Genomic DNA, 11,152 nt, shown 5'->3' with positions numbered 1-11,152 from the left:
TTCTTAACTTCACAATACAATTTTAATCATGATTTAAATAACTTAGTACTTAAATACACAAATTACATAATTTAGTTACAGTTTTTCAAGGAAATAATTCATTCCTGCATGTTTATTTCTTGCAAATAAAAAGCGAGCTTACTAACACATTTAATACAAATGGTACAAATATGAAAACACTTTAGCAAATCTTTGTAAATTGTGAGTTTTTTCATAATGTCATCATTTTTTTTCAGAGAAATGTACTAGATAAATAAAACTCTGGATTGACCCCTTTCCAAATCCGCAATCATCATATGATGTCTATCTCCAAGAACACATATTCATAATATTCGACTAAACAACACAGTCAACACACTCAAAGAAACAGTAAAATATTGATAATACATGTAAAGATTTCATAGAGCTGATAATCACCAAAATACTGTCATACAAAACATGATTCTGTCTTGTTGAAAAAAAATTTAGTTGTTTGTGCATTGTCTATCTATTCTAGTAAAATTACTATATTTACTGATGAACACACATTTTTAACAGTCAATTAACTTTTCAACATTACATGATTACATTCGCTCAAATCTAATTGTATTAAAATACGAATTTCTTGACAGTGAAAGCCATTACATGATTATTATGTATTCATTAATTTATATTGCAGTTTTTCAATATTATCTAAAACTGAACAATAGAAACCCTGACAGTTATTGCAAGTCAATATTAGATAAATTACAATACCTAGATCAAAGTAAATATTCATAAAATATTCATAATGTACCAGTCATTTGGTCAATTTGTGTGCAAAGGGTCAGTTGGTTTTTAAATACATTTGTCTAAAATTTGAACTTTATTCGGAATATGTTATATTCTTCAATTTCAGCTGAAGTTGTATCCAATTTCTCAGCATTACCTACAGAAGGCACTGACACAGTTTCTACTGGTCGTTTGACAGTGTTGTGAGCTGAATGGTAACCGGAATCACAGTTTATAAAATGGCCAAAATCAGGCACACAAACAGAGCTTGGAATTAAATTAGTAGGATATGGCTCACTTGCATCTTCAGTGGGATATTGACCATTGATATAGACCCCATCAGTAGGATATAGAACACTATAACTTCCTTCCTGATTGTGATATGACCCATCATCTTCTGATGGTGCTGTCTGATATGAATCATCATGCACTTTGAATATATGGGCCTGGAAAGTTTCTTCTTTGTTGAAACTTTTCCCACACAATTCACATAGTAGGCGTTTTTTACCCACTTTTTTCACATGACTTTTAAACTGCTCTATATACTTTTGATGCTCAGCTGTTATTTCACTTATTCCAAACTTTTTCTTTAATCGTTTTTGCTGTCTTCTCTGATCCCTGTGAGTTACCACATGCAAGCCCAGCCCACATTTATGGGAGAAACCTTCCCCACATTCCTTACAGAAATAACGCTTGATGTCCGACTCGGCTGGTGCCGTTTTCATGTGATCATCGATGATGTTTTTCATCACTTCAATTCTCAGTTGCTTGAATGTCTGTTCTTTGCTGGGGTGAGATTTACGGTGATAGTCAAAAGCACATTTGTTAGAAAAGCCCTCACCGCATATTCCACACTGAAATGCCTTCTTGGTCAACAGCTGTGTAGCATTGATGTCATGAACATAGGTGGTGAATGCATCTGTAATTGGCATCACTGCATACGACTCCTTAGGAGCAGTATTATGAGTTCTCATATGGATAGCCAAGTTACTTTTCAAGGCACATTCTTTTCCACAAAGTTCACACTTGTATGGTTTCTCACCAGTATGTGTTCGCATGTGGAGTTTCAAGTTACTCTTTTGAGTGAAACCCCTGGCACACAACTGACACTGATATGGTTCCACTCCAATGTGCATTCTTATATGGGCTTCTTGGATATCTTGTGAATCAAAGCTCTTGCTACATTTTGTACATTTGTATGGTTTTTCATTAGTGTGTTTCTTCATATGGCTTACTAAGCTACTTTTCCATGTGTAACTCTTTCCACATATTTCACACTCGTCAAGTTTTTCTCCGGTGTGAATTCTCATATGTCCTAATAGATACTTTTTACCCACAAAGTTCTTACCACAGTGCAAGCAGGGATGGATTTTTTGACTTTTGGATGCCATGATCTTGATGATGTACTGATGGTTTTGTAGTAAGCTGTAGTCGAGTAGATCACAGGTCAGTTGTGTCTGTAAAGAGAATTAAAATGGTCAATCATTAGTTATGGTGACTACTGATGGTTAACCAATCATCTTAACATATTTGTACATGTCTTAATATATACATGTGTATTAACTGTTGTTGTCGGAGACTGTTTTAGCATCGAGCTTGGTGTCAGCCAATCCGATATAGTTAATTTTGCCCAATCAGCTATCATTTCTTTTATCCAATCACCATGGTACCTTTCATAGCTAATGTAATCTGAAACTTTCCCAGCTGAACTTGACGGCTATTTAAGTGCCACCCGGACATATCCCGGGCAGTTTCCTGTATCAAATTGGCTGTATCGTGTCAATGGTATATGTATGTAGTGTGTAATAAACCTGTTGTCATCTAACATACTACTGACTCGCATCGCTTCCTTATTTCAGGAACCAACCTTCTATACATTTGTTAATAATACATGTATCATAAAGTTTAGATATACAACATGTACTCACAATTTGAAAAGTTTGAGTGCCTTTTACATAAAAAAAATAATATAGTATATCAACTAAATGCAATTTGGTTAGATGTAGTAAGAGGCGAGTGAAATTAAAAACATCACTGACATCTACAATTTAAATCTGATTGGTTTATTATGTTCAAAAATACAGGAATTAAATTGGTACTTGTTTGAATGCTAAAGCAATATTATAGCAAAGGTGCTAGGGTTTTTTGTTATAGCTACCAGGATACAATAGAAAAATGTTTACAGCACTTGTAACAGAATTTGTAAATTTGGCAAACTATGTTCTCACATCTTGTATTGAAAAAGAATTAGGAATGTAATTTGACTTGTGTCATTGTTATTGCTTGACTTTATATGTGCCTTAGAATTACTAATGGTGGGTATTAAATACTTACGGTGAATAAATTTAAATTCTAAATTAATTCTAATCCTATTGATTAAAGACAATCATCATTTATGCGAATGAGATGATTCATTCCCTGCAGAAGCAATCGACGCAATATAAAAAAAATATATGGAAGTAGAATACTAGAACATTGGCACCACATTCAATAAGTAAAAAATTAATTGCACGTTGGGCATTCATAGGGAACCATGGTTACATTCAAGAAAAACTTTAGCAATCATAGCAATTTTTCAAGAAAAATATAGCGTAGTATGTATTATGCATATTTTAACAATTGTTGTCATGGTGAAACTTTTTTGTTGAATGGAAATACTGTTCTACCTCCATGGTCATACACACCGAGTGTCTGCGTTTTATTCATAAGGTTTTTGCACACAGTGACGTGAAAATTAAATATTCAACTTCAAGCCTAGACACAAATAGCTGAAAATGACAATAGTATAACGTTTATACACTCTTCTGAGACTGGGATTTAGATGAATACAGCTCTCCTCTGTCTAGATAATTTAATTGTCTGTTGTGTTTTAACTTTGCTGTTAAAGTCGGTGATAACAATGAATATCTTATTGTCGTCCAACACACTAGCCTACATCATCACGGATGCCACTTACTCTAATAAATTATATCGTTACATTCGATCGAATACTAGACAGTTTCAGACTGATAAATATCCGATTGACATATATACGATGGCTCGTGCATCACTTTAATCGGTTTTAAACCATACTATGTTTTCTGATATCGAAATGATAACGTTACAACACAGCCAACACCGTTTCGCGGCGAATGAATGAATACAAGACAAGACGACTGTTGACAATAGAATACGGGCGTTACGTTGAATCTATCAACTGTTGACTACAGTAATTATATACCAACTTGTGGAATTCGTAATGCGAAGATGAAATCTAGTTTTACTCACCGCAATGGGTCACAAATATCGAATGATCACGAGATACGGCAACAAGCACAATCAAGCTGCATCTGCCATTTTGGAACCTAGTTGTGAATAGCCCCCTCTATCGATGTACGTGTTAAACGTCACAAGTCCATAGTTTTCACCAGTATCTATAGTTCGTTTTTAAAATTTAGAATATAAATGATTCTATAAGTACTTAAAGTATAAAATTATGCGATACGCAAAAAACACAACTAAATGAATCCAAACAATACTTTGAAGGCCGAGTTACCAATTGAATGACCACAGCTATAGAGGCATTGTGGAGTGACGTTTGAATCGGGCTACCTCTTCACACTTTATCTTATTTGCATGTAATGATGTAAAGCCTTTGTAAACAGTAAAAAACAAACGCACAATCACGATATTGATAATTGTCGCACACACGCATGTAGCTATTATAACTTGTAACATGTGGTAAATGCTTTCAAATTCTCTGGGTTATCTTGTTGCGGGTCCATTTCTCCTATCTTGTCGCATAATGTACTTTTACACCGACTTGTCCAATATGATTAAAATAAGATCCGAGTTTTGGCTTCTTTTTTTGTATATTTATTTTATTTTATTTTGATCAAGTATTTATTTTTTTAAAGTTTTGGTAATTGCGAAAGCCAATAAAAAATCACAAAATCAAAATCAAAGTAAAATAATAAAATAAAAAGGCATTAATAACCAAAGTAATAAAACATAAATAAAAATAAGTTTATAGCTAAAATAGTTAAAGCCCGTACACTACATCAGATTTTAATCAAATTGCGACTTGTCCAGATATGAAATAAATATTGTTGATGGCAGTGGGGGAGTTGCATGACACGATTGGTTGAAATAATCGTCTTATTTGCATAAATTAATATTCATGAGCAATGAAAAACTCGTCTTTTCAGTAAAATCGTGCCAAAATGCTTTCCGATAGCATACATGTTAGTTCTAAATTGACTGATTCTATCGTTACGAGCTGAAAAAAATATTCGGAAAAATGATGTAAAGGTATTTTTTGAGACACGTTTTCGATCGGACTCCAGCTAACTGTTGAAAGTAAGCACATGTTTTCTCTTTACCATGATCATAACAAGTTACGAAATTAATGGAGAATGCAGAGGCACGTTTATATTTCACTCTAGTACTATTGCTCAAAATTGCTCAAAATGTTTTCGGTGACTTTTATCAGTGACAAGTTACCTAATTAGTATGCATTTCGAGAAACCACAGTGTGTGTGCATGCGCAGTTTGAAATGGAACAGTTTTGAACGCAATAAAATCACGAGTAGAACTCGGGCTCCAGCAAGAAATTGTGGCGTCAAACTGGTTGTCGGTTGAATTGTTTTGCAATAGACATAAATTTTGGAGCCTGTATTTGTCTATGAAATGTCTCTAAGTTTTGTTGAGGATTATTCTGTAAAGAAATTGCTGAAATTATTTCATCTGTTTATAAACGGGACGTTGTTGCTTTGACGGTGGGCTACGGACGACTGACGTCGAAACGTTCCATTCAGATCGGATGGCGCTCTCTCGTGGTTGATGGTGTGTTAGTTCTTTCATTCCATTTATCTTTGTAAATAGTTACAACAGCGTTATTAGTGCTGTGGGAGGAGCTTTTTTGTGTCTGAAATAAACAAAGATGTCATCATTGTTTATTTTAGGAATTATAAACAATAATAATCACGTAATGAAATCGAAACTTGGATTTGAATAATGCATAGTGACAGAAGCGTTCACCTTCATTGTAAGAAAAAGAAAAAGAAAATAAAATAAGAAAAATAGCTACATAAAAAGTAAAGGAACAAAAAATCATTTAAAAAAAAGAAGATACAAATGTGTGTACAAGGAATGTGTTACTGGCTTAGTTTATGTAGGTGCTGCTGTCTTGTATTAACAGTTTTTTTAAATATTGTGCTAAAGGAATTGACATTTTCTCGTCACTTAGTAATGATATGAATTTATTTTCATTACTAAATTTGTCAAAATTTGGTATACATTTATTAGCTACAATGTAAAGTTTTAATCTTATTTCATTGTAATGAGGACAATTTATGACAAAATGTTGTTCATCTTTAACATGGTCATTGTCGCACATATTGTAGACTCTCTGTCTTTTAAAATCCAATCCTGTATGCCGGCCTGTTTCAATTTAGTAAGTGTTATTGTCAAGTGTTACAACAAATTGTTGTATAATATAGAGCTACGTCACAAGACGTTCCACGTTGCTAAGACGCACACCACTGTAAATGCATTTCTATGGGTTCTGTGCGCGCTGCTTTGGAACGTCGGTCGAGCCGGTGAAAATTCGAGAAAACAACACAAAATCAAATCAACTTTGAAGTAATCCTGAACAACCAAATTTATATAAGTTACACACATAGAGCTAATCTTATTACACTGTTCAGAGGAGTCTCAACAATCATCCCAAAGTACCGTTTTCTGCGAGTTTTGGGCCTTTGTTTTCACCGCCGCGGGTTGCCAGGCGGTGAAACTGCCCGGATGTCCGCCCCCGAAGATATGTGTATAAGATATGCTCTCAATATATCTCTCAGAACCGCATAATCCCAATGAAAAGCTCGCAGAGGTAGGCTCAGATAACATTATTATTTATTTAAAAAAATACTTTGCCGGCATTTTCGTTTTAAAATGTAAGAAGCAAAATCGGCAATTTCAGGGTTCAGCATAACGCTGGATTGTGATAGTCCCCGGATGTTACGAGTTGGCAAAAAAGTGAGAAGTTAAATAAAATACTTACCGCTGAGGGAGCTATTCACTGCATGTGCACAACCTGACGACAAGAGCAACTTTTATTTGAGGAAGTTCGAGTTGAATTGAAGATTATATGTTCAACATACTTTTATAATTATAGGTTCAAGCCACCAGGATATCGACAATTATGTGAATTCCACTATGCAGTATGGAATGCACACATTATCCACCACTATCTAGTATGGAATGCACACATTATCCACCACTATCTAGTATAGAATGCACACATTATCCATTATCTAGTATAGAATGCACATATTATCCACCACTATCAAGTATATAATGCACACATTATCCACTATCTAGTATAGAATGCACACATTATCCATTATCTAGTATAGAATGCACATATTATCCACCACTATCAAGTATATAATGCACACATTATCCACTATCTAGTATAGAATGCACACATTATCCACTATCTAGTATAGAATGCACACATTATCCACCATCAAGTATAGAATGCACACATTATCCACCATCTAGTATAGAATGCACACTTTATCCACTATTTAATATAGAATGCACACATTATCCACCATCCAGTATAGAATGCACACATTATCCACCATCCAGTATAGAATGCACACAATATCCAACACTATCTAGTATAGAATGCACATATTATCCACCACTATCAAGTATATAATGCACACATTATCCACTATCTAGTATAGAATGCACACATTATCCATTATCTAGTATAGAATGCACATATTATCCACCACTATCAAGTATATAATGCACACATTATCCACTATCTAGTATAGAATGCACACATTATCCACTATCTAGTATAGAATGCACACATTATCCACCATCAAGTATAGAATGCACACATTATCCACCATCTAGTATAGAATGCACACTTTATCCACTATTTAATATAGAATGCACACATTATCCACCATCCAGTATAGAATGCACACATTATCCACCATCCAGTATAGAATGCACACAATATCCAACACTATCTAGTATAGAATGCACATATTATCCACCACTATCAAGTATAGAATGCACACATTATCCACTATCTAGTATAGAATGCACAAATTTCCACTATCCAGTACAGAATTCACAAATTATCCACTATCTAGTATAGAATGCACACATTATCCACGATCTAATATAGAATTCACACATTACACCATCCAACATAGAATTCACAAATTATCCACTATCTAGTATAAGTGCGCACATTATTCATTATATATTCTAGCATAGAATGCACAAATATCTACTATATAGTATAGAATGCACACATCATTCAACATCCAATATAAAATGCACACATTATTCTCCAACCGGTATAGAATGCACACATTATCCACGATCTAATATAGAATTCACACATTACACCATCCAACATAGAATGCACACATTATCAATTATTTAGTATAGAATGCACACATTATCCATTATCTAATATAGAATTCACACATTATCCACTATATAGTATAGAATGCACACATTATCCACCATCCAGTATAGAATGAACATACTATCCATTATCTAATATAGAATTCACACTTTATCCACTATCTAATATAGAATTCACACATTATCCACCATCCAGTATAGAATGCACACATTATCCACCATCTATTATAGAATTCACACATTATCCACTATCTAGTATTAAATGTACATATTACCCACTATAGAATGCACACATTATCCATTGTATAGAATGCACAAAATTCCACTATCCAGTATAGAATTCATAAATTATCCACTATTTAGTATAGAATGCACACATTATCCACGATCTAATATAGAATTCTCACATTACACCATCCAACATAGAATGCACACATTATCAACTATCTAGTATAGAATGCACACATTATCCATTATCTAATATCGAATTCACACATTATCCACTATATAGTATAGAATGCATGCATTATCCACCATCCTGTATAGAATGCACACACTATCCATTATCTAATATAGAATTCACACTTTATCCACTATCTAATATAGAATTCACACATTATCCACCATCCAGTATAGAATGCACACATTATCCACCATCCAATATAGAATGCACACATTATCCACCATCCAAAATAGAATGCACACATTATCTACTATCCAATATAGATGCACACATTATCCAATGTCTAGTATAGAATGCACAAATTTCCACTATCCAGTATAGAATTCACAAATTATCCACTATCTAGTATAGAATGCACACATTATCCACGATCTAATATAGAATTCACACATTACACCATCCAACATAGAATTCACAAATTATCCACTATCTAGTATAAGTGCACACATTATTCATTATATATTCTAGCATAGACTGCACAAATATCTACTATATAGTATAGAATGCACACATCATTCAACATCCAATATAGAATGCACACATTATTCTCCAACCGGTATAGAATGCACACATTATCCACGATCTAATATAGAATTCACACATTACACCATCCAACATAGAAAGCACACATTATCAATTATCTAGTATAGAATGCACACATTATCCATTATCTAATATAGAATCACACATTATCCACTATATAGTATAGAATGCACACATTATCCACCATCCAGTATAGAATGCACATACTATCCATTATCTAATATAGAATTCACACTTTATCCACTATCTAATATAGAATTCACACATTATCCACCATCCAGTATAGAATGCACACATTATCCATCATCCAATATAGAATGCACACATTATCCATTATCTAGTATAGAATGCACACATTGTCCACTATCTAGTATAGAATGTACACTTTATTAAACATCCAGTATAGAATGCACACATTATCCATTATCAAATATCGAATTCACACATTATCCACTATATAGTATAGAATGCACGCATTATCCACCATCCTGTATAGAATGCACACACTATCCATTATCTAATATAGAATGAACAAATTTCCACTATCCAGTATAGAATTCACAAATTATCCACTATCTAGTATAGAAGGCACACATTATCCACGATCTAATATAGAATTCACACATTACACCATCCAACATAGAATTCACAAATTATCCACTATCTAGTATAAGTGCACACATTATTCATTATATATTCTAGCATAGAATGCACAAATATCTACTATATAGTATAGAATGCACACATCATTCAACATCCAATATAGAATGCACACATTATTCTCCAACAGGTATAGAATGCACACATTATCCACGATCTAATATAGAATTCACACATTACACCATCCAACATAGAAAGCACACATTATCAATTATCTAGTATAGAATGCACACATTATCCATTATCTAATATAGAATTCACACATTATCCACTATATAGTATAGGATGCACACATTATCCACCATCCAGTATAGAATGCACATACTATCCATTATCTAATATAGAATTCACACTTTATCCACTATCTAATATAGAATTCACACATTATCCACCATCCAGTATAGAATGCACACATTATCCATTATCTAGTATAGAATGCACACATTATCCATTATCTAATATCGAATTCACACATTACACCATCCAACATAGAAAGCACACATTATCAATTATCTAGTATAGAATGCACACATTATCCATTATCTAATATAGAATTCACACTTTATCCACTATCTAATATAGAATTCACACATTATCCACCATCCAGTATAGAATGCACACATTATCCATCATCCAATATAGAATGCACACATTATCCATTATCTAGTATAGAATGCACACATTGTCCAATATCTAGTATAGAATGTAAACATTATTAAACATCCAGTATAGAATGCACGCATTATCCACAATTCAATATAAAATGCACACATTATCCACGATCTAATATAGAATTCACACACTACTATTATCAACAATCTAGTATAGAATGCACACATTATCCACTATCTAATATAGAATTCACACATTATCCACTATCTAGTATTAAATGCACATATTACCCACTATAGAATGCACACATTATCCATTGTATAGAATGCACAAATTTCCACTATCCAGTATAGAATTCACAAATTATCCACTATTTAGTATAGAATGCACACATTATCTACGATCTAATATAGAATTCACACATTACACCATCCAACATAGAATGCACACATTATCAATTATCTAGTATAGAATGCACACATTATCCATTATCTAATATCGAATTCACACATTATCCACTATATAGTATAGAATGCACGCATTATCCACCATCCTGTATAGAATGCACACACTATCCATTATTTAATATAGAATTCACACTTTATCCACTATCTAATATAGAATTCACACATTATCCACCATCCAGTATAGAATGCACACATTATCCACCATCCAATATAGAATGCA

The 11,152-nt window shown here is 33.3% G+C and overlaps 1 protein-coding gene across 1 annotated transcript; it reads right to left on the bottom strand.

Annotated features, from left to right (window-relative positions):
- On the bottom strand, window positions 1–4,157 carry LOC146748092 (uncharacterized). The gene is made up of 2 exons (XM_085506075.1): window positions 4,018–4,157; window positions 1–2,207 (listed from the first exon to the last, which is right to left on the bottom strand). Exon 2 carries the CDS (start codon window positions 2,139–2,141, stop codon window positions 831–833), a length of 1,311 nt encoding a protein of 436 aa, XP_085362201.1. The 5' UTR covers window positions 2,142–2,207; window positions 4,018–4,157; the 3' UTR covers window positions 1–830.
- Between the last annotated feature and the right edge of the window lie 6,995 nt (window positions 4,158–11,152).

This window comes from Saccoglossus kowalevskii, chromosome 2 (genome assembly GCF_978046115.1).
Source record: "Saccoglossus kowalevskii chromosome 2, keSacKowa6.1, whole genome shotgun sequence".
Taxonomy (NCBI): Eukaryota; Metazoa; Hemichordata; class Enteropneusta; family Harrimaniidae; genus Saccoglossus; species Saccoglossus kowalevskii.
This window is presented reverse-complemented; position numbering and strand designations above follow the sequence as displayed.